The 27,781-nt window shown below is 48.8% G+C and overlaps 2 protein-coding genes across 9 annotated transcripts in view; one reads left to right on the plus strand and one right to left on the minus strand.

Moving 5' to 3' along the window:
- Window positions 1-6,218, plus strand: part of ZRANB1 (zinc finger RANBP2-type containing 1) — a 44,994-nt gene extending 38,776 nt beyond the window's left edge. For all 6 annotated transcript variants that reach the window (XM_041415901.1, XM_041415897.1, XM_041415902.1 and 3 more), the window contains exons 10-11: window positions 122-351; window positions 1,592-6,218. In XM_041415901.1, the coding sequence (XP_041271835.1) occupies window positions 122-351; window positions 1,592-1,810 (449 nt within the window). In that variant the 3' untranslated portion in view covers window positions 1,811-6,218. The remainder of the gene's footprint in view (window positions 1-121; window positions 352-1,591) is intronic.
- Window positions 6,219-7,344: 1,126 nt separating this feature from the next.
- Window positions 7,345-27,781, minus strand: part of CTBP2 (C-terminal binding protein 2) — a 130,985-nt gene continuing 110,548 nt past the window's right edge. For all 3 annotated transcript variants that reach the window (XM_041415895.1, XM_041415894.1, XM_041415893.1), the window contains 8 exons: window positions 15,487-15,641; window positions 13,756-13,900; window positions 12,144-12,350; window positions 11,359-11,573; window positions 10,814-10,944; window positions 9,834-9,961; window positions 9,087-9,204; window positions 7,345-7,577 (listed from right to left, as the gene is read on the minus strand). In XM_041415895.1, the coding sequence (XP_041271829.1) occupies window positions 7,397-7,577; window positions 9,087-9,204; window positions 9,834-9,961; window positions 10,814-10,944; window positions 11,359-11,573; window positions 12,144-12,350; window positions 13,756-13,900; window positions 15,487-15,641 (1,280 nt within the window). In that variant the 3' untranslated portion in view covers window positions 7,345-7,396. The remainder of the gene's footprint in view (window positions 7,578-9,086; window positions 9,205-9,833; window positions 9,962-10,813; window positions 10,945-11,358; window positions 11,574-12,143; window positions 12,351-13,755; window positions 13,901-15,486; window positions 15,642-27,781) is intronic.

Here is a 27,781-nt window from a genome sequence, read left to right on the forward strand (position 1 = left end):
AAACCATGTAAGTTTTAAATGCTACGTGCTTCTCTTTGGCCCAAACCACGAGGTTTGTATCAAAATCCTTCCTTGCTGAGCAGCAGTTCTGAGCCTTTCCCTGTGCTTTCCTTCCCCACAGGTGTGTATTTGCCTTTGTTATGGGAACAGAGTTTTTGTTGGAAAAGTCCCATAGCTCTGGGCTACACGAGGGGCCATTTCTCCGCCCTGGTTGCCATGGAGAACGACGGCTATGGCAATCGAGGCGCTGGTGCTAATTTGAACACTGACGATGATGTTACTGTTACTTTTCTACCCTTGGTGGACAGCGAGAGGAAATTATTGCACATTCACTTCCTTTCTGCTCAAGAGGTAAGAAAGAAACACCTGGTGTGTGCTGGCGACTTTGTCACAGCTGCTTGCTGAAGCTCAGCTGATCTCTGTAGCCCCCCACCGAGTTTTTGGTGTCCAAAGAATTACAGGGAGTGTGCTGTTCTGGTTAATTAATGCTGCTCCCTTCCCCATCATTCCAGGTGATGCTGAAAAGTATTTTCCCACAAATTTGGTATTTACAGCTCTGTAAATAGAATGTAACTTCATTGTCCATGTAAATCACAGAGTCATAGAATGTCCTGAGCTGGAAGGGACCCACAAGGATCATTCAGTCCAACTCCTGGCCCTGCACAGGACACCCCAACAATCCCACCCTGTGCCTGAGAACACTGAATATCAGAATACCTAGAAAAGGACACAAAAATTAGGGTTCTGTCACTAAGGCAAGACTGCAATCTGCCTTTTGGGGTTTTTTTCCCCTAAAAGATGAAACACAAGTATTGGCCTACAGTTGCAGCATTTTCCACCTTCTATTCTAATGAAACTCAACTCATTTTTGCTTTAATAACTGATAAAAACGTGGAACTACTTCACTGAAGGGTGTGCATGGGTGAAGGGAGGACTGGAAAACTGATGTAATTGCAGAAAGTGGGCATTCTGTAAATAAAAGGAGAAAAATACAAGCTTCAAGTCTAGAAAGGGATATTTCTTCAGCAAGCCATGATATTTGTTATATTTTGCAGGAGAAAATATTTCATGTTGAGAACTTACAAAAATATGTTTCTAAAGCCAGAAAGCTCTGTTAGGACTTCCCTCCTTATATATGGTGCTTAGATAAATAGATGCTTAAAAATAGATAAATAGTTGCTTAAATAGATAAATAGTTGCTTAAAAATAACTGAAGGCTGTAATGGAAATAGACATGTGAAAAACTGGGGAGAAGAGCTGGAGAGTACTTCCAGAGCCTTTGGCTGAAAATGCAGTGGGCATCAGTTTTCCTTTTCTGGGGTGATGCCTTGGAGTGGCTACCTAGAACAGAGGCAGGGTGAGGAGAATCCTAGACAAGATGGAGAGAATCCTGGGCAGGATGAGGAGAATCCTGGGCAGGATGAGGAGAATCCTAGACAAGATCGAGAGAATCCTGGGCAGGGTGAGGAGAATCCTGGGCAGGATGAGGAGAATCCTGGACAAGACCGAGAATCCAGTGCGACGCACGTGGAGCAGGGACGGCGCTGGGCCTTTGGGAAGCCTCATTGCTGGTGTTTTCTGTGCCCCAAAGATAGGCAACGAGGAGCAGCAGGAGAAGCTGCTGCGGGAGTGGCTGGACTGCTGCGTGACGGAGGGAGGGGTCCTGGTGGCCATGCAGAAGAGCTCCCGCCGGCGCAACCACCCGCTGGTCACCCAGATGGTGGAGAAGTGGCTCGACCGCTACCGCCAGATCCGGCCCTGCACGTCCCTGTCCGACGGCGAGGAGGATGAGGATGACGACGATGAGTGAGGGGGAATAAAGTGCAAATGAGCAGCGCGGAGTGTGTGCCCCCGAGTGAGCGTCGTGCTGTAGCAGTTGGGTGTGGAGCGACCCAGGTCTTAGGGGATACATGCTGGGAAGGATTCTCCGACAGCACGGGGAGAGGATGGACGCTCATCCTGCTGCCTGGAGAGAGCCAAGTGGGCTGGACTGCAGTTTGTATAAAAACACGAAAAAGAAAACAAAAAACAGCTAATTTTATTATCAAGATGGAAAAAAAAAAAAAAAAAAAAAGGCAAACCCACCCAACCCCATTTTTCTTTCTGACTGTAAATCTGTCTATAAATGTACCGCATGTGGTTGTGTAAGAGGTTGTGTAATAGGAAACGTATACCAGCATCTTAATTATTGCAGAGAAATTTTTCAACTAAGGGCACTTCTGAAAGCACATGTGAGCTGGATGGATATCTCCTCCCTCTGAGATTCTTTTACAGTAGAACCTGGTCTTCTCCATCACCTTTTAGATACTCTGACACATTTCCCTGAAAGGCCTTTTCCTGTGAAATCTCACTAGTGCCCAGGTCAGATTGTGAGAGGTTTTTTTTGTTTGCACAGATATCCACAGCAAGTCATAAGCAAAAATGCGTTTGTTATTTTACTAATATTTTAGTTATTGCTGTGCCCACATAATAAAGCCTAAACTCTACGGAACAAACTGGAAGAGAAGCTAAATTTTACATTGAGTGAAATGATTTGTTTCCTGAAAAAGCTTTTTGGGTTTTTTTTTGCCTTTTATTTTTTCTTCTAGTAGTTAATAGATTCCTTTCAGTATACATATTTATTCAGAGAAGTGACCTAAAACATAGGGATTTTATTCCTGTGAGCATACACTAAACAAAATTGTGTGAAATCAGAACCTGAACACAATTGAGAATTTAATCTTGTCAAAACTCACAGTCTTGCTGTGTTAAAAATTATATAATTTTTATCATTTATTCTTTGATCACTCAAACTTTGCTGCAAATGAAAAAACACCTTTTTAAAGGTTACTCCTTGGTCACTAAATCTAGTGAGAATCCACTTGGCAGTTCTAATTAAAAAGAAGAATCTATGCTCAAGTTGTTTAAAAGCACTGTTATATATTTCTCAGTATGTAAACCTGGGAATTTCTTGCATGTTGATTGATGTGGCCATACTTAAACTTATGTAAGTTCCTAAGACTGTAAGTTCAGAGTATATTCTCCAGTAGAAATTTTATTATATTTGATAACTTTAGCCATGTAACCTGTAATGGATAAAGTTTATCTAAAAATCTCACTGAAACACTAAAGGTTAATGCCAGTTTTTACATATACAGTGCAATTCAGGCTGTCTTGAAAAGCACTTTTGATGGTGTGGTGGTTGAGTAAGAAATTTTGCAGTAGATGAAATTGTTTTAATTAGAATTTGGAAAGAAGCCCCATAGCACCTATTTTTACGTAGTTCAGAGCTATGGAAACCCTGAGGAAGTTGCTGCTTTTTCTTCCAAATGCTGCTTAGATGGTGTTGAAACGTGCACAGCTCCTGCAGAAACTTGGTGACGACACCGAAAGTAAAGAAATAATGAAGTACTGTATTAATTTTGCAATTTTCCCGTCCTAGATTCCACTGAGGTTTATTAGGTCTTCACCTTTTTTGGCCATTAGACTTCCTCTGCTTGGTGCATGCCCAGATTTCCAGGTGAAGGATGAATGCTGCTCTGCCATGTGTGAGTGACCCAAATTCACCACCCAACCCCAGATACTACAGGGGTTCTTCATGAGCACACGGTCCTGGTTCAAGTTCCCTTTCTAAATTGGGTTTTGGGTTTTTTTTTATCCTTACCTTGCAGTGAAATCCTTTTATACCTTGTCTAGCTGAGGATGTAAGGCTTTTCTGTCAGGGGAGCTGAATGCAGGGTAAGCTGGGATGAGGGTTTCTGTGCCCTGAGCTGGCGTGCACCGTGTGCTGGAGTGGTTTATGTGTCGTGCTGTGACCACGGGGGTCCTAACTCAGCCAGCCTGGAGCTCTCAGTGGCCAGACCTGTAACTTCAGATCCCAGCCTGCCCCTGACCAGCTGCCCCATGGACAGAAGGAAAAACCCCACATTCCATGGGCTGCTCCGAGGATGCTGTGGAGTTTTCACCTCCCACCCGTGTTCTTTTGGCAGTGCTGTTTGTTCAGGGAAGCACAGCTTCCTTGTCCCAAGGGGAGAATTACCAATGTGAAAGTCCACCTTGAGGCAGACTGGCCCAGCTCTCCTGCCCTGCTCTCCTGCACTGTGCCCCTGTCCCAGCCCTCCCCCGAGGGCAGTTCAGCTGTTCTCAAACGCATGCACCGATGAACTCTCACTGCTCTGACAGGACAGTCCTGGTACTTTGGATCACTTGGCTTCCTTGGTCATTATTGTTTTGTTCTGATGTGCTGTACAATGGTCTGTTCAGGTTCACGTGCTTCACGGGCCCTTTGGGAGCTGCTGAAGTGTCTTTTCCAGAATCAGAGTAATCCAGACCTCCTGTACTTGTAGATTAAAGAGCTGCAACCCCCGGCTTCGTGCTCGCACTGCAGTCAGTGTATGTCAGTGGCTCCTCAATCACACACCTGAAAGTTTACAGACACTGAGATCAATCTGCACACACTCCCCTGCAGCTTGTCAGCAAGTTCTGCACTTTCAGCCATGAAAATATATATAAAAAATTGGGTTTCTCAGTGTTATTTTCCTCATGTATTGCTCACAGCAGCACATGCTTTCCTAGCACAGAACTTAGCTTTTCATTGCTACCTCCTTTACAGCTGGTCAGGATTTTTTCTGGTTTTATTTATGACTTCCTCAGTGAAAATCCCTGTATTTCTTTTGTTTTTAATATATTAAAATTTAGTAATTCTGGATTCTTCCAAAGTTCTGCTGCATGGCTTACGGCAAATCCCCTGAGCTGCATTTCGTCCATTACCCCAGGTTGGTTTGTGTGTGTGGAGACTTTAATTTCTGCTTTCCTTTTCCCCCTTTTATTCAGTAACTTCCCTAATACCTTTTTAAAAGGTTTTCTTTAGTGTTTGTCACCATGAAGCTGCTTGTTTTGACAGCTACTTTGACATCTCTGGAGTTCTCCCTGGAGAGAAAGATGGTTATCCCAGGAGAGCCTTCCTGTCTGCTTTCCCTGAGTGGGACAACAGCAGCATGGCTCTGTCAGCCACAAACCTTCAGCAGCAACTGTTCATTTCCCATTTCTTTGCCCAGTAATTTTCCATTTGAGAGCTGCAGCTCCTGGTGCTCTGGCATCTCCCAGCTGTGATGATATTCTTCCCCTTCCACTGCTCCAATCTTTGCATGTTTTGCTGGTGTTCTCCCCGCAGGCACTTGTAACCTTTGGGATGGCTTAACCTCTGCTCCTGTTGAGCTTGTGGCACTTCTGACCTTGGTTTTGGCTGAAAGGGAAGTTGTGTGTTGGATGAAAGCTCCAGCATGTTCTGAGCTCGGAGTCACTGCTGGCACACGGATCCTGCGGCGCAGGGAGGGACCGGATTATTGAGAAACAAAGTACCAGGGCTCGTTTATTTTTAAAACAACTCTAAACTTTAACATCAATTAAATGTTTTCCTCTTGGTTTTGATGGTCATTTCGGTGTCTCCCAGATACCACCCCTGTATCTGACCTGTTTTATCCCAGTTTCTCACTGAGGTCACGGATAATTCACTGCTGGGCTGTGCTGAGCACTGACAAGGAGCAATCACTCTGTAACAGGTGACCTCTGGTTTGGATGTTTGAAGCTGGTAACCAAGTTTTCAGTTTAATTTTAAGCAAACAAAATACAGAGTTTTGTAACTTGGACACTTTGGTTTCAGCTTTTTTTAGTCCCCATCTAACTCCACGTGTGTGGCACTTGGACACAGTGGGAAAGAATGGTGGAAACAAGAACAGACAGGCCTTTTGCCCAGTGAGGCTCAAAGCCAGCAGCCCCTCTTGAGCACTTTTTTGGCTTTATTTTCCAATGGTTTGATAATGCTTCAGCTCTTGAGAATGTACAGAAAATGTTGTTTGAGTTGTAGCTGCCTTTGTACTTAGTGGAAACCCAGAGTGATCTCTTCATCACAGAATGGTCTGAGTTGGAAGGGACCTTCCCCTCCCACTGGACTGTAAATATGCACCAAGTGTGACCAGAATTATGTTTCTGTACCTTATGGTTACCTCTCAGTGTCCCCCAGATTGCAGCGACAGCTCTTGCCTTTCAGAAATTATAGAAATTTTATCACTTTTTATTGAAAACTGCACTGAACGCTAAATGTCCACCTTTACAATAAACAAATACAGTAACGGTAACACACTAAACCAAAACATACTGATAGCCATTGGTTTCTTTTTTGTCTGTTTGGGACAGCTCAAGATTTCTTTTTTTGTGTTTTTTTTTTTGTTTTTTTTTTTGTCACAGAAACAGGAATGTACCCATACAAAGGCTCAAAACAGGCCATCTTTAAAAACAAAAGGCGGTGATTCACAAAAGACTATGAATATAACATGTAACTAGTTGATACAAATCTAATAGGATTTGTTAAAATCAGTCACATCTAATAACACATCTTGAAGTGTTCTTGTATAAAATATCACGTGAAGAAAAGAAGACTTTTATCAATGTCTAAAAAAGTGGATTTTGTTCATAGACAGTCTGACAAGTTACCATAAAAAGTGTTTCCTGAGACATAAGGAAATGCAACATTATTCTTGAACCCTTTCCAGCTCAAGACTTTTTCCACTTGATAAAATAGCTGCAGATTTAAAACTGAGAAAATATATCTGAGTACAAATAGTGTGTGAAACTTAATACTTTCTTCATTTTTTTTCTTTTTTTTTTTCTTTTTTTTTCTTTTATTTTTTCTTGCATCATTGCAGGGCGTAGGTGGATGCACAGCTACTTTATTCAGTGTGTTGGGCAGAGAAGAGACTGGCAGTTTGGTTTTCCTTAGCCTGGGATGGCAGTGGTCACTGCCAGGAGCCCTTTCTGCCCTTCCCATCCCACAGATCCCAGCTGGAATGGCTGGAACTTAGACCTGGAAGGAGAACTTCTGTTACACAGCACTGGCCACTGCAAAAAGGAGGAGGAGGAGTATTTTCTTTTTTTTTTCTTCCACTTCTAAGCCAGAACTGCTGCCCCCTGTTAGGAGAGGTCACCAGATGCAAGAGAAAGGAAAGGGCTGAAGCCACACAATGGTTTCTTGTTAACTCTGTAAAGATGGCTTAATTCAGTGGCCTGGACACAGTGCAGGAGCCCTGTCCTTCCCAAGGAATTGAGGGGGGGAAAGAAATTCATTTTTATTCATGTGATTGATGCACAGATGAAGGAAACTCAACACACAATAACAGAAGTTGCTCATTAATGTATCACATCCTAGTTTTCAGCACTGCAGGGAGCAGGTGACTTCTCCAGGGCCTCTCCCCAGTCTTGGCTGCTGTCGCTTTGTCGGGAACACTGGAACATCAATGATGCCTCTGTCCAAAATCAACATTACAAATTTCGTATCAAATTCTTCTCTTTTAGTTCATGTATAACTTCTTTTCCAATGTCTCTTGGTCCTAAGTTTATTGAATGGTTTTTAAATTATCTGCTATTGCTCGTTGGGGTGTTCCCTGTTGTCCCCGTGTTTTGTGGGCTGGTTGGGCGACGGAGCTTGGGAAGGATGTGCCACTGTGGGAAGGTTGTGGGTAACAGGGATGCCTCCAGGAATGATGCCCTCCATAGCTGCTGGGATTCCTCCTGGTGCCACACTGACCATCCCAGGGGGATACCTGGCAGAGGGGACACAGAGAGGCAGGTTTGTCACAGCACAGCTCATCACACACCCGTCAGCCCAGCGCCGCTGGGGAGAAAACACAGCAGAGAGATCCCACTTCCCTCCTGCAGCCACGTTTGCTTTTCCTTTTTAGTTACAAGGGAGAGCTCAGCATTAAACATCACCTGCTGTGCCTTGGGTAAGTGTCCTCTGCTGCACCACCAGGACTGCAGCCTGTTCTGTGCCTTCTCACAGCCTCCTGCACCGTGGGGAAGCCCTTCTCCTTTGGAAATTTGGGTAAGGAACCATCTGGAATAGTCTCTGAAAGCCCAGACGCTGGTGTGCTCACCCCATCATCCCTGTGTGAATACCTTGAACACCTACACCTGGTTTGTAAGTATTTCCTGGAGCTGCATCTTCCTTGTGGAACAGCACAGCTCAAAGATGGGATCAGATCTAATCTAGCTTTTCCAAGAGCAGGAGGAATTACACACATTCCAAGAAACAACTGAGTTTGAAAAAGGACAATAATAATAATTTATTCAACTGTGATGTGGGGGCAAAGAGGACAAAACCATGTGGAGCTCTGTGGCCATGTCAGACCTGAGGGCTCCCACTTCCCTGCAGCTCCACTGCCTTGAGGCAAAGTGGATTGGGAAGCTGGGAGGGGAAGGGAATTTTACCTGCCTGTGAAGGTGGTGAGCTGAGCCAGCTTACAGGGGCTCCAGGGAGCTCAACCAGGCTGAAGCTCCCTGCAGAGACAGGTTAAGCTGGGAAGCCAAGGCTTGTCCTCAGGTGTTGGCACTGCCCAGGTATTTGGGAACCAGTGGGGATACTTTTTCCAGGTTTGGAAGTTCTGGTGGTCAGAGGGAGCCTTCACTGCCTGGGGTCTGCATGGCCCAGGAGCTGCCAGGAGCTGTCTTGGGGCTCTGCTGCTGGGAAAACTCTGGCCTGGCTCTGCCTGGCATGACCTGATGTGCCCTGCAGGGTATTTTGTAGCTCAGAGTATTTTTGGCAGTGGTGATACCCTGAATCCATGCTCCAACTCCTTGAGCCTAATGTCTCCTACCAGCATACTTGGAGCCATCTAAACAGAGCAGTAAGTAACCCTTAATCTCGGATTAGGTGGAAATTGGGTCACCTGACTACAGCCCTAAATTTGGAACTTTTCCCCTGGCTCATTAACCTGAGGTTGCTCATGGACAGGAGCACAGAGCTGCTGCTGCAGTTTCAGAAGTCACATCCAGCTTTGGGGGGATCTGGGGGGGCTCCTGCCACTTCCAGGGACGCTGCCCAGTGACTCCCAGCCCGCAGGGATGCAGGCTCTGGGCAGGGAGGCTTTACCCACCCTTCGGGGATGGCTCAACGCCATCAGTAACCCCGTGCTCTGAGTGCTGCTCCCCAGGCAGGGGGTGACAGCAGCCGGGCACCGGGTACCCACCCTCGCTGTCCCAGCCCTGCCGTGCCAGCGGCCCCCGGTGTCCCGGTATTCCCGGTGTCCCGGTGTTCCCGTTCTCCCGCTCACCTGTACGTGGCACCATTGAGCTCGGGATGAATCGCCTGCTGGTCTATTACTGACCACGGAGCCGTCGTGACAAAGAATTCCTTATTCACGCAGTTCCTTAGGCTCTCCGGGATGCGCCCTGGAGTTGGAGAGAAAGGTGAGTCTGTGTCAGGCAGGGCCCAGCTTCATCACCCTCTGCAATGCTTAGAATTCCACTATGTCTGTCCGTGTAAAGGATGGGAGGAAAAAAAAATCCCACATTCCTTGTTTCAGGAGGATGTTTTAGCTGTCCCGGTGCAGGGTTGGAGACCAGTTTCCCACCCTCATTCCCAACGCTTGGCTTTCAGAGGAGCTGTTCCCTTGTTCCCAGAACAGCTGTTCCCTGTTAGGGCGACTTTCAGGACAATAGAAGCACTCTTTTGCTGTGCCCACCACCTTGGGATTTGGTTTTGGAATGCAGTGCTGTGTCTGCAGCACTGTGTGGGTCAGCAGCAGGAACAGGAGCAGCAATTACTGCTTCCCTGTCCTGTTCTTTTTCCCAGTCACAGACACCAGTATTTGCCCATTCATTAGAAAAATAAAACCAACGCAAAACCCGTCACCCAGTCAGGACTAAACAGGGAACTCTGGGTTCTCAGCTCTTTTACTGGGAAGCAAACTGGGGTTAGATCCCTTTTCCCTGGTCGGGGTGAATCCCTGCCTCTGCTCCTCCTGGCTCCTGTTCCAGGCACCCCGGGAGCCAAGCCCAGTGTCCCCGGGGCTGGGTACCTGTGATCGCACGTCGGATTTCGGTGGCTGCAGCTTCTCTCATCTCTAGGGACGCCTGCTCGCTGTACCAGGCTGTGTGTGGGGTGCAGATCAGGTTGGGAGCATCTTTCAATGGGCCTTGAGCAAAACTGGGAGCAGGGGAAAACAAAAAAAGAGATTAATCAATGTTTAAACAAAGAATGAAAGATGAACAGCAAAAGGCTTGTGGCCTGCCCTCTGCATATGCAAGACTCCTTCCAAGGCCAGGCTGGATGGGGCTTGGATGAACCTGCTCTAGTGGAAGATGTCCCTGCCTATGGCAAAGAATTGGAACTAGATGAGCTTTAGGGTGCCTTCCAGCCTAAATCATTCAGTGATTCCCTGGCCTGGTAGTCCTGCCAGCCGAAAATGGCCACAGAAGCGCTGGGGAGGAAGCACAGCTTCTGTGCAGGGCTCAGAAAATGCAGGCTTCTGAAAATGCACCAAAAAAGGGCTGAAATACCAATCCACAGGGTGGTTGGGTTTAATGCTCCCATGGGAATAATGTTTGGGGGGGTGTCTGCAGCAGTGTGGGGATAAAGGGAAAGCCTGTGGGTGATCCTAGGATGGGAGGGGTGGGCGCTGGGGGTCCCCTTGTGTAGAAGCAAACTTTTTGTTCTTTAAATATTTCTGTGGTAGAGAGAAGCTGCACTCCCAGTTACAACCCAGCCCTTCCCAGGCTGCAGGCAAAAATGCCCAGCACCGAGTGCAATGAATTTGTACTCAAGGGCTAGTGAATGTTTTGGGTCTTTTTCCTAAACACAGGCTGGGTTCTTGTTCCAAGCTCCCAGTGTCCCTTTGAGCACACACAGCCCCAGGGCTGGACTACAACCACGGCTGCTGCAAGGTGACAACAGCAGGACTGGGCAGTGACACTCAGTGGCTGCTGGGTATCCCTGGCTGTGCCACGACAGAGGGTGACACCGATGCCCCCCCAGGGCTTTACCGAGCCGCGGCTTTACCTGAACGGTTCCGACTCGTGCACGTCGAGCGCGGCCCCTCGTATCCGTCCCTCCTTCAGGGCTTGGGTTAAGGCCTTCTCGTCCACCAGCCCCCCGCGGGCCGTGTTCACCAGGAACGCCCCCTGCCTCATCTGCCGCCGGCCAGAGAGGGGGGGGGTCAGCTGGGTGCCCCGACCCCCTCCTGGCCTCACCCCCACCCTGGGATGCTGCCCCAGCTGAGACAGCACCCTGCTTTTTGTGCCCCAGTCCCAGAGCAGCCCCCATCCCGCTGCACATGGGTTTTCCATGGGTTCTTCATCTCTGGTTGGAGTTGGCAAACAAAACCCACCGTTACCACCACCTCTGCACCACAGGGATGGGGATCATTTACCTGGCAGGACACTGCTCCCCCTAAGCACCGTGGGGAGACACACCTGGGTGCAAGCAGCTCTTCTGGAGCTGCTGGCTCACTGGGGAGGCTGAGGGATCTGTGGCCAACTCCTGCATTCAGGCCCTGCCCACCACCAAAGCTCTCCTCGGCCATGCACGTGAGGTGAATTAATTACCTGCTTAATCGTGAAGTCGTTGATAAGGTGGTGGTTGTGTTCGTTGAGGTTGCAGTGCAAGGAGACGCAGTCGCTCTGGTAGAGCAGGTCCTGCAGGGTGTAGACCCGCTGGACGCCCAGGGAGCGCTCGATGCCGTCCTGCAGGTACGGGTCATAGAAGATCACGTTGAAGCCAAAGGCCTTGGCTCGGACCGCGACCGCCTGCGCAGTGCGACCTGTGCCGAAGGGAAGGGACAGGGGGAGTTAACTGAGCCAAATGCCCTGTGTCCATAAGGCTCAGCTCCCAGCAGGACCTGAGGATTGTCCCCTGGGGCCTGCTGGGCTTCCCAGGCGTTCCCGTGCATTGCCTCAGTTTCCCCATTTAAACATGCTCGTAGGAGCTTTTGCCATTAATTAGCTGATCCCACCTCTAATACTGAAACCCTATGGCTGAACTTAAGCTCTGTTTTACACAGCTCTGCCACTGTGCAGGCCAGAGTGGCTTGGGAAGGCCAGGTTGGTGTAGCTGTGGCTCAGGGATGGGGGTATTTTTGGGAGAGGACAGCAGCACTACCTCTAGAATTGTGGTCCCTCTAAAACACCACCGTGTTTCACCAGTGCTCCTCCAAGGCCTCAACCACAGCTCACAAACACCTCCCTCCCCAAAAACCCACGAGAGCTCTTCTCCCCATCCACACCCATCCACCGTGGTGGTTCTGGTTTTGGAAACGCTCCTTTTGGGTCCTTCCCAGAGCAGCGCAGAGGCGCTGAGCCCCTCAGGAGCGGCCCGCCCTTGCCGCACGCACCGAAGCCGATGAGGCCGAGCGTCTCCCCGCGGATGCGGGCGGCTCCCGAGGCCACCTCGCGGATCTGCTCCACGCTCTGCACCCGCGTGCCCTCGCGCAGCGCCTGGTACAGCCACGTGTTCCGCCGGTACAGGTTGAGCACGTGGCACACGGTGGAGTCGGCCGTCTCCTCCACGGCGGCCGAGGGGATGTTGCAGACGGCGATCCCTGCGGAGGCCACACACAGATCACAGCCCTGCCAGCTCCTGACCCGGCTGTGGAAAGGGCTGACTCCCAGCTGCCCTGCCCACAAGCTCCTTATACTGGTGTTTACTCTGTGCCCCTTAAACATCCCATTCTGGGGTGCCCTTTAATGGGTCCAAACTGGAGCCCAGCCCAGCCCAGGCACCGGTCATTGACTGACTGCACGGTTTAAAAACTACCTTATGGAAAGCAATACCAATTAAACTTTACGCTACATTTGTGGGGAGTCATTACATTTTCTACTTGAAACCACATCATTTGGCCACCCAATTTGCCAAGTAAAAAAAGAAGGATTATGCTGCAGTATCCCATTACTTTATTCATTGTATCTTTCTTTTCCTGATGTTCAAAGCCTCAGAACATTGTTATAATGGATAATAACAATAAGAGTTAAAAACATGAAGAAACCATTACACTGAGGAGACACTGTTCTCCTCTTGAAAAAAGAAAACAATTCACTATATTGAGAATTGCTTTTTTTAGGAATGACTATTTGCAACTCTCTTATCGCAATTATCTCTGGAAAACGGCTCAGGTGGAATGGCTGATATTCTTCACTTCCCCAGAGATAACCTTTAATACAACATATCCCAAACACTACAGCAGGGCTGCTCCACAGACTGAATCTTGGGATCAGATGAGTAAAGCCTGTTGTAACTCAGCTGCTAAAACCAGGGATACAATTAAGCTCCTGGAGCTGGGGGTGTGCAGCCAAAAGTCTCTGTGACCACCCAAACCAGTTTGGAAACTGGGTGGCCCAGCACTGTCTTACAACATGACCCTCCCTATTTTTGGCACTCCACACTAAAAGCCCTTTTCAAGTTCCTGAGGCACCTTTGATGAGATGGTAAAGGAGGTGGCAACAACCCAGCACACAATTCCTGCTCCACCATCCAACACAGCACCTTCCCAGTGGAGCAGGCATGACTCAGAGAACCAGCTCAGATCAAGGGACTGATCTTGCTTAACAAAATATAATAAAACACCCTTCCTGCAATTTTTCTAAAGCTGTATCAACTCTCCTGTGCCAGAAATAGAACAGCCATACAAATATCCAGCAGTATGATGGGGCACCTGGAACTCAGAACAGTGCAGGAATGAGGGATTCAGAGAGGGCAAATTTAACATGATATGAACCCAAAAACTGCCTTCTGAAACTGCACGGTTTCGTTCACTTCATGGTCAAGTTTTCTTGGCATCTCTGTGTGCAAAAAATGTGAACTGCACCTGTAATTTTAGGGGCTGAATGGAGGTCCTGCCTGGAACTCTGCTGTGCCAGCATGGTCCCACGGAAGCAGCAGATCCTTGTGCTGATTTTAAAGGATTGGAAGGACAGGGCAAGGAACCAGGGTGCAGAGCTGGGACCTACCAAGCTCCCCAGCAGCTTTGATGTCGATGTTGTCGTAGCCGCTGCCTATTCGGACGATGACCCGCAAGGCCTTGAACTTCTCCAGGTCCTCCCGGGTCAGGGTGATGGTGTGGTACATCATGGCCCCCACAGCTTCATTCAACACCTGCAACAAACACAGCAGTCAGGGCAGGGTGATGGAGGGTACATCATGGCCCCCACAGCTTCATTCAACACCTGCAACACAACACAGGAGTCAGGAGCCACAGCACACCTGGGGGGACACCTGCAGCTCAGGAAAAAGGAATATGACCCAGGGAGTTGGACACTTCCACTGCTGACCTGCTGTCTGAGACAGGTATCACCAAACCCTGCAGGGGTGTGACCCACCAACAGCTTTGGGAATGGATTTGGTGAATGTCTGAAAATGATGATGTTACATCTGAGCAGACCAGGCAGATGAAATCCACGTTTGTCTCTCACCTGGACCCTTTTCCAGGTGGTTCTCTGCAAACCCCTCTGCTTCCAAGCAGCAGTAATTCTGCTTTTGGAAAGAAGTTAAGTGTTGCAGCAGTGTCTGTTGGGTGAACAGGACTGACATTCCTAACACCTCCACCTCCTTGTGCATGTGAAACCCTGGCCACCACACTGGTCACACCAACCTTTCCTGGCTCCTCTCAAGGGGACCTGAGAAGCTCTGCAGAGGCTGCACAGTCACACAGGGCTTGTATCCTTCAGTGAAGATCCAGACTTTCATTTGTCCTCACCACAAGCTACCTCAGTGCTCCAAAAACCCAAGACCCATCCAAACCCCCCAAGCGTGGCTCATCTATTAATGTCTCGCAAAAAACTCCCGTTTTCCTTCTCCCAAATTTAGTATCTGCAGAAGACAGCACTGATGCTATTTCTATTCCTCTTTCCCAGATCTTGGAAGTGATTTTTGATCACTTCAAACCTCATTTGAGGTATCTAAAATAATACTTTTAAGTTAAGTATTTACATGCAGTTGAGCTTCCAAGCAGAAACACTCATCCACACTGCACGGATCTGCCTGAATGATTCCCAAACCTCCTCCACTCCACTCCCCCTGGAGAAGGAGGAGCTGCTGGAGGTGCACCAAGCACCTGTGAAGACCCACCAGCTGCAGCTGGGTGGTGTCAGCAAAGCCACAGCAGCAGCAGCACCATGGACTTAAAAAAACATGAGAAACGTTAATAACATTGATGTGAAAAACCTGATGCAAAGAGATAAAGTGACTTTTTTTTTTTTTTCCAAAATAACATCTGGCTTCTGAAACAGCCTGAATGAATTTTAATCTGCAGTGGCTTCTGTTGATGTTATCTGCTGAGTGCAGCTTTGTACACTTTCTGCTCAAAAATCCAACAATCACACACTGGTTTGGGTTAGAAGACAGCTCATTTTTACAAACCCCTGCCATGGACAGGGACACCTTCCACTCCTCCCAGGTGCTCCAAGCCCTGTCCAGTCTGGCCCTGGACACTTCCAGGGATCCAGGGGCACCCTGTGCCAGGGCCTCATCACCCTCACAGGGAACAATTCCTAATTCCCAATATCCCATCCAACCCTGCCCTCTGGCAGTGGAAGCCATTCCCTGTGCCCTGTCCCTTCATGCCTTATCCCAGTCCCTCTCCAGCTCTCCTGGAGCCCCTCCAAGCCCTGGCAGGTGCTTTTCAGACATGGAAGAGCCAGGCCAGACCCCGCTGCCCCCAGCCCTCCCCACGTGCCCGGTACCTTCTCGTGGATCTCCTGAGTTGATTGTGCGTCACAGAATGCCACCGTGGCCAGGTCCTTCAGGATGGGCATCTCCACGGTGCAGTCCCTGCCGTCCAGCAGTGCCACCAGGGGCCGGGGGTGCATGGGGCCGTTCATGATCTGCGGGCGGATACCTGCGGGCACAGAGGGGTGCACCCTGTCAGGGCAGGGGCAGCATCCACCAGGTGACATCCTGGTGACACAGCAGGCTCAGGGGCAACAGCAACACGGGCTGGAGCCTGGCCAAGGGACTGGAACACTCCCTGGGAACACGGCTGCGGTTCTGCCCCTGGTTTGTTAGGGAATGGCTTTACCACTCTGACTGCCTCAGAAAAACAAGTCCAAACAGAGAATCACTCAAAAAATAGGATTACTGGAAAATCACGGGAAGAGCAGGACACTGAAGACCTCTTTAGCACAGAAGGTTATACTCTGATGTATTACCAGCTACCGAAGGTTTCATGGGAACAGCAAAGCTCATCTTTGTAAACCCAACACTCTCCTCTGAGATGAGGAAGGAATTGATCACCAACAAGGGCCACAGAAGGCTGAATTTTATATTCTATTATTGCTCTCTTGGGGATTAACTGGTTCATTTTGGGATAAGTCACTTAGAAATCTCTACACCTCCCTTTCAGTAAAGGTGTTTATTATATTAGGACCCTAGGAAATATCTCAGGTACCTTTCTCAGCTGCCCAGGCAGTTTCTGGGCAGAGCACAGGTGAGGGGACCAGGTGCTCTGGGTACAATGTGATGCTTTATTTCTGCTGCTGCACCACGAGGTGGCTGGAGCTGGAGGGTCTGGCTTTGAGTCTCCAAACCCTCAGAGAAGCAGCCCCAGCAGAGCCTCTCCTTACCAAACCCCACTTCTGCACAAGAACCCGTCAGGGCTACCAGCCAACATCTGTCTGGCCTTTAAATGCAATGGTTGTGCTGGTCAGGGGAATAAAACCAGGGCTTGGCTGAGGGAACTCCAGGGGCTGTTTTGGGGTATTTTGTGGAGGAATCTCCCCCAGCTGATGTGGGTGTTACAGACATGGGCACTGCTGGCCACAGCGATGAACCCCAGACCTGTGGGCAGCAAGAGTGTGGTCCCAGGGAGGGACCCTGCACTGCTGCTACACTCACACAGCTACACTCATTTTCCACTGGAAAAAATAACTCCATGGAAACAGGCAGGTTAAATGGAATGGGTTTAGTGGCTTTCCATTCCTTTTCTACTGAATCTGCTTAAAGAAATGAAGGACCAACTAAGCCAGCAGACCTGACTGAAGGTTTTCAGCATTACAGGTGGGCGCTTTTGGAACTAGTCCTTCCCTCCCCTTCCCTACTCAGGTCTCCATTAGTGGAAGTAATCCATTATGTTTGCCTGCATTTCATCCAGATGGGAGTGCAAGTGTGTCAGTAGGCAGGGTAGAGTGCCGAGACGATCTGGATAAGGGAAAGAAGCTTGTGATAAGCAGATAAGCAAGAATAAAAACATGGCCAAATCTCCGACCGCTTACACAATCCCTCTGCGCAGCACTGCACCCCAGCTAGATTATTTTCTCAGGTTAACAAGCAAGTGAATTATAACACTGACTTAAATGCTTTCTAATGTGTATGATCTCCAAGGCTTAGAGCATCACCTGCCAGACTCACACCACAGCTGCAAACGAAAAGGAATCTGCTGCAGGGCCAAGGTGGCCGTGGCTGTGCCAGTCCCAGTGGCCACCAGCCCTGTCCCCAAGCTCGGAGCCCAGTGCCCACCAGGGACCAGGACCATGCTCAAGGCAGAGCTGTGGGCAGAGGTTGGAGTGGCTTCCTGTGAGCATGGCAGGTGGAAGATGAAACCACAGGTTATCTGAAACTTTGACATTTAATCCAAGCCCCAAAATAACGGGTTTATTATGCTGCCCTTACATAAGCTTCTTTGAAAGTCAAACGAAACACAGCTATTTTTTTTCTTCCCCCCCCCCCCTTTTTTTTTAAAAGCAGCATCTGTGTCTTTGCTTGGGATTAGGGATGTAATTGTGCATGATGACACAGGCTTCTTAGGCACGTCACCCTTGCCCACACACTCTAGTGCAGTCACTGAGGATGAATGTGGCTGGAACCCATGAGGTACTCACAGGAACTGCTCTTGTTTCTCCTGCTTCAAGGAGGGAATTTATTTCAGCTCAACAAGGAAAGTTCTGAAGCACATCAGTACAGGATGAAGTGCATAATGTATGGAAATTACGTTTTAATGAAAACCATTGGCTTTGGTTTGTAGCTTAAACCATGCTCTGTTTTCCTCACCCACCTCTCCTGCTGCCTTTCCACCACCCTGCATCCAGGAACCCTCCTGGTTCCCACCTCTGCACAAACACATCCAAACCAACACATCTGGGCTGGCAAAACCAAACCACCCGGCTCATACAGCACGTTTGTTCTGCAGGCGACTGCTTCATTAAGAACGAGGTATGCCAGGGACCAGAAAGTAATTAAACAGCAGCCACTCCTCCCGAAATTGTGCTAAAACATCGCGGCCATTAACCCTTCCACTCTGCCAAACCGAGGGTACGATGCTGTGTAAGCCACGAGCATCACCAGCCCTGTGGAGCTGGGCACCAGCTCTCCTTGGGGCTGGGGTGGGATCAGCTCTGCCTCCCAATTTTGGTGCCTCCCAATTTCAGTGCCTCCCACGCCATCTGAAGCTGATTTTTGCTGAGAACCCCTCCAGCTGTTCCTGCAAAGTTGGGGCAAGTATTGTTCAATACATTTTTTTTTTTTAAGGCGTTTTCAGCTGCTTGCGGAGCCTGGCCAGCAGTGAGGGGAAAGCTTGCTAAGAAAGAGGGAGAGGAGGAATGGTTTACTGGGGGTGGAAAAAAGAAGAAAAAAAAGAAGAGGCAAAAAAAATCAAGGTTTTGCAGCCACAGAGAACTCCAACTCCACCCCGGCTCACAGGCAGCGCCGCTTGTTGCACGCAGCCCAGCGTATAAAGTGCTTTTGTTTCATTTTTAATACACAAAGCCTGCTTGTCCTTTCCTGCCGCTCCTCCCCTTTGCCACCCACTTGTATCCGATCCCAATGGCACCCCTGCCAAGAGAATTAGGGAGTGCTCCCTGCTAAATGGCAGCCTTTGTGTGACCGCAAGACGGCTGGTACTATCTCACCGAAACAAAAGCAGAAGCCATTTGCCTAATTCTTATTAATCTCAGTTGCCAGCGCCATGCAGCATTAAAATAAAAAAAAAAAAAAAAGGAAAACAGAAAAAAAGGCTTTAAACATGTTGCCCTGCAGTATATAAAAGTGCATCAAGAAGCGATCCTGACACTCGCCTGAATTACCCGCTCACAACCAAGTAGCTACAGTTTTACAGTCAACTACACACTTTATTAAACAAACAGAAAAGAAACAGGAAATTTCCCCTTGCCTGGAAAATGTTGCCTCCACATTCTTCTTCTTATTAAAAACCACACATGGCAGTGGAGGAGTAGGGAGGGAGGAGGAAGGGGGGGACCCACACACGATAAAATACTACCACTTTTCAGTGCGTTGCCTCTCCTTTCGTCTACGAGGGGGTATCTTCAAACAAGCGATCCCGCGGCCCACAGCTGCAACATCTCAAGACAAATGTCTCTTTGAACACGGAGGGAAAAGAAAAGGCTTTTGTCCTGAGCCCCAGAAGAATGGTCTGAAATTGCGAGAGGAGTTACAGTCACCTCTGCGCGGCTCCCAACTCTTCAGAGCACTCCCTCCAGACTTTGCCGAAGCTTTTAACTAATCGTAGTTCTTTCCCAGCCCTTGAATAAAATCATGTGAGTGCCAGCCAAAAAATCTTATGCTATGCACACTAAAGGGTTTGTATATGTCACAGTTGCTTTTCCCCCTTCCACTCCCCTCCTCCTATTGACTTGCACATATGACGGGTTTTTTTTCGAGTTGTCTCAAATGGATTTAATCTGTGCCACACTGCGTTTTATGTTTGTTTGGGTTTTTTTGTGTACGTGGCTTTTTTTTTTTTTTTCAACTTAAAAATGAAACATGCCTTTCTTTCCATGCGGAGCGCGGCTCCAGAAAAAGGCTGATAGCCTTGAGCAGCAGCACCTCGAAAACAAACACAAAGCACTGGGGAAAGCAAGGGCTGTGCTGATCTCAGCTGCACCCAGAAACCAAGGGCCAAATCCTTTCCTGGTGTGTGAATCAACTGATTTTTCAGCATCAGAAATGACACTCGATTGCTGGCAGGATTCACATCTTCTTGGGCATGTCCATCTCCTGGTCCTGCCCAGGGTTTGTCCCAAATAGGTAAAAGCAGCCCCACGTCATTGTTTGAGGGAATGGCTGGAGCATTGTCAGGGAGGTTTAGGGTGGATTTCAGGAAAAGGTTCTTCCCCAGAGGGTGCTGGCACTGCCCAGGCTCCCCAGGGAATGGGCACAGCTCCGAGGCTGCCAGAGCTCCAGAGTTTGGTCAGCACTGCTACAGATGCCCAGGGTGGGATTGTTGGGGTGTCTGTGCAGGGCCAGGAGCTGGACTGGATGATCCCTGTGGTTCCCTTCCAACTCAGGATATTTTATGACTTTATAGTTGTCATCCCAATCCCCCACTCTGTCAGGAGTATGTAGGACACTGCTGCAGTGCAGTGAGAATGAGGGCAGGCTGTCCCTGTGCACTGCCCCATCTCCAAGGCACGGCTTGGAGCAGTTGTTGGAGCAGTTGTTTTTTCCTCTTTCCAGTTGCCACTGTCACTGCCAGCAGCACCAACAGCTACAGACAACCCTCGTCCAAAATAAGAAAAAAATCTGCACCTCAGTCCTGTTCAACACCATCAGCACTGCCTCTCCCTGCAGGGAGCTTCGGGATGCCCAGGGCATCCTGGAACTGGAGGAGGGGGCAGGAAAAGGGAGAGCAAAGGTTCATTACCTGGAGCTGGTACTGACTTGTAACACTGACATCAGAAGACCTGTCAGTCTCCCTAAAATCCAGTCTATGACTACAGGACAAGGGGATTTGGGCACAACTTTCTAAACCATTTATGTTTTAGCATAAAACATTGCTAGAATACTTGAAGTTCCCCACAGATTTGCTGTCCCAGCCATCACCTCTGCATGACAAGCTGCAGAGCCAACGTCCCAAGGTGTCCTTTTAGGGGGCCCCACTCCCTGCAAGCAGAAAGGTGAGAGGCAAAGGTGCCACTGAGTGATTCTGTGAGGATGGGGACATTTTGGGAAAGCACTGTGATGCTGCAGGACCCACAGGACCAACCCCCTTCACCACAATGTGCTCATCAGTGATGCTTTTTCTTTCACTCAACTTTTTCTCTTAAAAAATGAATGCATATGCAAAAATGAAATAGGACACAAGTCTTACCTCTTAGAAAGAAGGGGAAAAAACCCAAACAGATATTTACTGTTTTTTTCTAAATATAAATACTCTGGAGGTACTTGGTACTGTGCAGACAGAAGCCACACAAACCCAGAGCATGTTTAGAAAGTGACATCAAATATATATTTTATAAATAATCATAGATTGTCTTGTATTTTAAAAGCAAAGCATCTTTAAGGCTGCCAGGACCCTACCAGGGAAAGAATGCAGAATCCTCTCCTTCAGTGGAGACCCAGATGTTTGAACTGATGCTGGAGCTGCAGGCTCACAGCCAGGGCTGCTGTGGGGAAGAGGGATGATGGCAAAGGGAAGGCAACTTCCAGCCCACTGGAAAAACCAACAGGCTCATGGCAGTCCCCTCTGGTGAGGGAAATCGTGTTTCAGAGAAACTCCTGAGCTCCAGAGAGATGGGCAAAGAGGCAGCAAGGCCCATCCTTCCCCTCTGGAAAGGGAAAAACTCGTACCTGCTCTTGGGAAGAGCCTGCGCAAAGCCCTGACCTCTCCAGCACGTCTCCTCCAGCCAGCACACAGGAGCTGGATTTTGGCCAGTTCCCTTTCCAGATAACTTTTCAGGGCTTCCTTGAAGAAAGTATTTTTAAAAATTCATGTTCCCATATAAAACAATATCCTTACTAGCTGATCCAAGCACCGTGGTTACAGTCCCCAGCTGAACTACAGACATGGCAGCCACAGAGAAATGCTCAGTTAAAATATAAATATATATGGTATTTTCTTATTGTTATTTGAATTCCTGCAGGTACCCACACCAGAAACATCTCCTTTTGTTTCCCCCCATTAAAGCACTGGGATACCCTGCTGATGCCATGGGGATGCAGCCCTGGGGCTTTGCAAAACTCTGCAGTCTCTGAAATCAGCTCTGGGCTGAACTAAATCTCCCCCAGGAGCTCTGCACATACAGCTGCAAGGACATGAACTGGTGTTAATGCAGTGAAAGAGTAATAAAAGAGTGCTGCATGGCCTCTGCTATACATCAAAATGTGGGTGTCTGGGTTATTCCCACACTGCCAGGCTGGTAAATCCGTGTCTGTGAACACCAGACAACAAGGAGGGACTTCCAAGAGGAGCTAAACAAGGTCCAGCATCAAACTCCAAATGGTCACACAAGGGGATGGGAGTCAGGAGCGTGCTGGCCCAAGGACCATGCAGAGACCCTGGGAGGGGGAGTGCAGAGCAGGGTATGGATGGAGGGGATGGCAGAACCAGGGAGGCCGTGGGAGCTGCCAGGGCACGGGAGAGGCAGAGCAGATGGGAGAGGCCATATGGGGTGCTGAGGGAGGGATGCTACCAAGAAAGAGAAAAGAAGCACCTGGGAGAGAAACTGCTTGCTCAGAGCAGCTCAGACTCCTGTATTCTTTTTTCTTTGTGGGGGTTGTTTTTTTTTTTGGTAAGAGGGATGGGAGAAAGAGGAGAAAAGCCCAGTTAGGGTTTGTTTGGTTGTTTGGTGGTTATAATTCAGACACCATACAGACCCTCAAACTGTCCCACTGCCCAGGGCTGAGCTTTGCAGCTTATATCATAAAAAAACCCAAAACACAGAGAAAGTAGTGAAAAAACCCCCAATAAATTCTCCTTCAGTATGCTCCATTACTAAGCCCAGTGTGGGGAACAAGTTATATTCCTGGTGCTCAGTGGGCAGCTTTCCTGATATTATCCAGCACTCTCTCCTGTGCTGCACTTCAGCTGCAGGATTTGTCCTTTATTTTTCAAGGGTGGGACGTTCACCTCTGAGCCACACATTCCATGGAATGATGCACCAGGGACAACATTCCATGCCAGCTCTCCTTTGGGCCCCTCCCTGTCCTCTTTATCCCTTTATCTTTTTCCCTTCCATCCAAACAGAAACAAACTACGGCAGTAAAGAACAAATGAGTTGCTCCAGGAAACGGACAGCTTTCATTGTTTTGGTTTTTGGTTGGATTTTTAGTTTTTTTGATTGAAAAGATAAAATAAATAAACCCAAGGAGAAGGATGCTGTTGCCAGGGGAGAGCTGCTGATATCGGCCATCTGGGCAGGAGGCTGCTCAAACTTCAAATTGCCCTGAGGGATTCAGAGGCTGTAAAGACGTTTTGGAATATGAGATACTGAAATCAAGGCTAAAGATGAGTCTGTCGACTCGCAGTGACAGCCCTGGCATGGGGACAGTCTGAATTCTGCTGCCTGAGACCCCCACCAGACCAGCAGCCAGGCTGTCCACAGCACACCAGCACTGAGGGGTGCAAACCTGCCTTCAGCACACAGACAGACCACTGACAGCTCTGTGGTTTAGACCAGAAATTCCCTCAAAATAAAGGTGAATTATTAAAGCAAGCACTTGGATCCAGTTTTGGGAAGCGGAAAGGATTCAATCCCACCAGCTGTCCGTGTGCCACTAGCACCTTTGGAACTTGTATTTGCACACTGATAATGGGAGATTCTGAGTGGAAAACAAAGAAAAGGCCACGTTGGCAGCTAGTTGTAGGAATTAAATGATGCTCTAACCACTGACATCAGTCCTTCTTACTATGCTGGACAGTAAGTGCTCACGATCTTCTAAGCAACAGGGCTTCCTCTGAGCATCTCTGCTTTGCTGCTGGAATTCCTGAGATCTGCTGGAGGTTTAGATCCCAGAAGAGGCTTGGGACAGCATGGGAAGATAGTAACTCTCTGGAGACACAGGACTGCTATTCTGGGGTGGGAGCCTGGAGAACCTTTTGGAAGATAAATCCTCATTTCCATGCCCACCTGTAGCTGTTGTCATCTCAAGTCACTCATTTACAGCCAGAAGGGACAACAACCCCCCAGGGTTCCAGCCCAGGCTTTACATCTCACACTTTTTCCATAAGGGCAATGTGGGAGCATTTAGTGAGAGCCCAGCTTGACTTTAGGAGCCTCCCCAAAGCCATTCCTGGCTAAGCCCGGAGTGCCAAGAACGGCTGCAGCTGCCTCAGCTCCTCCTGCACCGCTGTGCATGGGCCAGGGGGCACCCGGGGCAAGGGATGAGCCCAACCCTCCAAACCCAGGGACACTCCAGCACCTGCCTTCAAAGGGTTAAAAGCCACCAGCAGTGCCAGGCAGCCAGGAGCACACAGGCTCTCCCTGAGCCCTGTGAGCCACACCAGGGGCACATGGGCTGTCCCTGAGCCCTGTGAGCCACACCAGGAGCACATGGGCTGTCCCTGAGCCCTGTGAGCCACACCAGGGGCACCTGGGCTGTCCCTGGGCTGTCCCTGAGCCCTGTGAGCCACACCAAGGGCACATGGGCTGTCCCTGAGCCCTGTGAGCCACACCAGGGGCACATGGGCTGTCCCTGAGCCCTGTGAGCCACACCAGGAGCACATGGGCTGTCCCTGGGCTCTCCCTGAGCCCTGTGAGCCACACCAGGGGCACATGGGCTGTACATGGGCTGTCCCTGAGCCCTGTGAGCCACACCAGGGGCACATGGGCTGTCCCTGAGCCCTGTGAGCCACACCAGGGGCACATGGGCTGTCCCTGAGCCCTGTGAGCCACACCAAGGGCACATGGGCTGTCCCTGAGCCCTGTGAGCCACACCAGGGGCACATGGGCTGTCCCTGGGCCCTGTGTGCTGCCAGGGGCTCCTCCACAGCCTGCTCCACGATGCCTGCTGGCTCCTGCAGGGAGAAGCCAGAGCTCACTGCAAACCCACAGGTCCTGCCAAGGCCTCGTCCCTTCTAAGACCTCCCAAAATAGCTGCTGGGCGCTGGCCAGGAGCACAGGGCCAGCTGGAACCGTCTGCTCAGTGACCCTGCTGCAAGGTCACCCCCAGAGCCAGGGCTCGGCCCACAGGGGGAACGCTGCAGCTGAGGCCACTGGACCTTTGGCAGCTTTCTCCTCTCTCACATCCCCACCCCTGTTCCGTGGCACGGATCCAGTGGAGGAACCCTCAGCACGGCCAGGAAGCCCAAGTACTGCCATGCTCCCACTGCTCCCGCTTTCTCGTGTCCCAGTTTCTCACTTCACTTTTTTTCCCATTTCTTTCCCCATCCCAGCCTGCACTCGCAACTCCTCTGTGCTCTGCCTTCGCTCTTTGAGGAGTTTGAGACCAGCTCCTCTGAGTGCAGAAGGGATGGCGAGGTGTGTGAGCAGGGGAATAACCCTGGAAGGTGCTGGGAGGTGCTGAATGGCTGCAAATCCCACTCATTTCCCTGAGATAAACACCCTCACTTCCCCGTAACACCGGATTACAGCTAAGTGAGGAAAAACCCCTAAATACCAACATTCAAAAGCACTTAACTACAACCTATTTGCTATTAAAGTTGATTTACTTTCACAACAAAAGCTTTACGGGTCTATCACAGGATTTTATCATGGTTGCACTTCAAAAAAACAAACAGGGCACGCTTTACATTCCTGTTGACACTTCAAGCAGCCCAGAACCATAAAAACAGAGCAAACAAAGCTCGGGCTTGGCAGTGACCACCAAAGCCCAGCTGCTCTCCTTTGTATCCTTCAAGAACAGTTTAAGGAGGAGGCTGATCACCTCGTGGGGCTCAGAGCCACCTGGCCTGGCTAAGGTGCCCCTGCTCATGGCAGGGGATTGGACTAAATGATCTTTAAAGGTCCCTTCCAACCCAAACCATTCAATGATTCCATGAACTGCAGTATTTTCTGGTTCAATTAATACTGAAAATTAGTTGCACCTCAGACAGGATTTCCCAAGCATGACTGCATGAAGAAGACAGAGCTCTAAGTGTGATATCCTAGAAAAAATATTGAAGAGAAAATCACTTCTGCTTCAACCCATGTTCCCTAACTAATATATTTGATTATTTTCAATATTGCTGTAAAGCTGTCTCCCGAGATACATCAGGAAAATGATGAAGGATGCCACACTGTGCTTGCAGCCACCTTCCCACAGGAGCATTTTCTGCTGGGAAGTTTAACAGGAATGGGGTGACATGGGGTCCAGCAGCATCTCCTGGCCTGACATCCCCTCTCTGAGCCACCTGCAAGGCTGCTCACTCAGCTGGGGAAAAAAACAACTCAACCCCCCCTCCCCGAGAAACCTCAGTCTCTTTATCCAGCTTCTCAGAAAAAAGATTTTAGAGATGCCACACAATACAGCCCTTTTTAGCTATCTGTGCCCTCGAGCCATGCATTAATACAGCTGAGACTAAGCTGGATTGAGGGAATTTTAAATTGGTCTGCTGGATGATGTAGAAGGCTATCAAAAATTAAAAAAAAAAAAAAAAGAAAAAAAAAGAAAAAAAAAGAAAAAAGAAAAAAAGAAAAAAAATCCACTAAAAAATGACAAAAGGAAACAACACAAAACTGAATTGTAGGCTGGAGATTTCATGAGGTCAGGGTGGGCAGGCAAAACCTCTCACTGGAAAGCTTATTAATAATAATGTCTTATCTCCTGGAACAGAGCAATTACGTTAATTAATAACAATACACTGATTATTTACAAACCCATGCATCTTAGAATATTATCATTTAATCACTTTTTAGGCTGAGGACAAAGAAGTGGTATTAGCAGGGAGCTCTGTATATCAAACTCCTAACCCTTCTGACTTTGCAGAGCCTCCTTCACCAATAACTCCTGTGCTGAGGGCACCCTGAAGGTGCCAAGGGCTTTGTGGCTATTTCAGGAAGAAATGAGAGGGTTACCATGGGTATGGAGATTTTGCACAAAATGAGGCCAAATGTAGAAATTTTGCAGAATTTCATTGAATCACAGAGTCATTTAGGTAGGAAAAAACCTTGAAAATCACTGAGTCCAACATTTCCCAGCACTGCCAAGGCCACCACTGATCCATGTCCCCAAGTGCCACATCCACATGGCTCTGAAACCCCTCCAGGGCTGGGGACTCCACCACTGCCCTTTGGCACACAGATGTCATGTTCCTATGTTTCAAGCCAGAAAAAAAGTCTTTTGTAATTCAGGGCTATTAAATCTTTCTTGAAATGTTCAAATCAAATTAAACCAAATGAGATTTTTTTTGTTTTGTTTTGTAAGTTGCTTTTAAATTCAGTTCTTTCAAATATCCGCTGAACCTTTTGAAAATTAAATTTATTTTATTTTTAATGCAATGTGCAATTGTGGAGGTCTGAGGAAAAGCATGTGATCCCAGAAGAACATGGGGTTTTTCCTAACTACAGAAGTTGCTCTAATAAAGGATATTATCTCCCCCTGCAAACCTTGTCCGGCTTCAGTTTTCCAAGCTGAATAAAGATAACAAAAAGTTCAATGATTAACTTTCCCATTCTCTACTTTCCCTCTTTATCAGCCTTTTCCTGGCCACTAGCATTCCTGCCTGGCTGCAAAACATGGGCTGCAGCTCTGGACAAGAGCCTGTGGACCCAAAAGGGCTGGAAACAGCCAAAACTCTCCCAAAAATTCTCAAATGACTTTTGGGATGTGATTTCTCTTGGTACAGTGGACAGAAGCTCTGAGTAAGGACCCAGGAGGAAGCTGAGGTGCTTCTGGCCACCCCACCTCACCTTCTCAGTGTTCCCAAAGCTTTGGAGGCTGAAGCAAACCCCTCCAGCTCTGCCCAGCGGGGCTGTCCCGGGGCCTGCATGCACCAGGAATGGCTGAGAACATACCAAACATTTTTTCTTCTCCCCGACTGTGGATTAGTGATAATCCCCAGCCGCACATTTCACAAATTAAAACAGGGCACTTGGGCAACGCTGAGTGAAAAGCGTCACCCACGCTGTGACACCCAAGTGCCCCTTCACCCTGTGACCTTCCATGTGTCAGCACAATGGTGCTCACCCCATCCAGGGGTTCCACACCACGCTTTCCTCTGCTCCCAGGGTGGGCTGGAGTCAAGGCAAGGTTAAACTCTCATCGTTTTGTAAATCCTGCCCCCGAAGCTGTGTCTTCTCCTCGTCTCCCAGCCCAGCCAGAGGGCTCTCAGCCCAGTCAGCTGCACGCCAGTGCCTTCTGGTTTATGGA

This window comes from Onychostruthus taczanowskii, unplaced genomic scaffold, assembly GCF_017590055.1.
Source record: "Onychostruthus taczanowskii isolate IOZ18803 unplaced genomic scaffold, ASM1759005v1 scaffold5, whole genome shotgun sequence".
NCBI lineage: Eukaryota > Metazoa > Chordata > Aves > Passeriformes > Passeridae > Onychostruthus > Onychostruthus taczanowskii.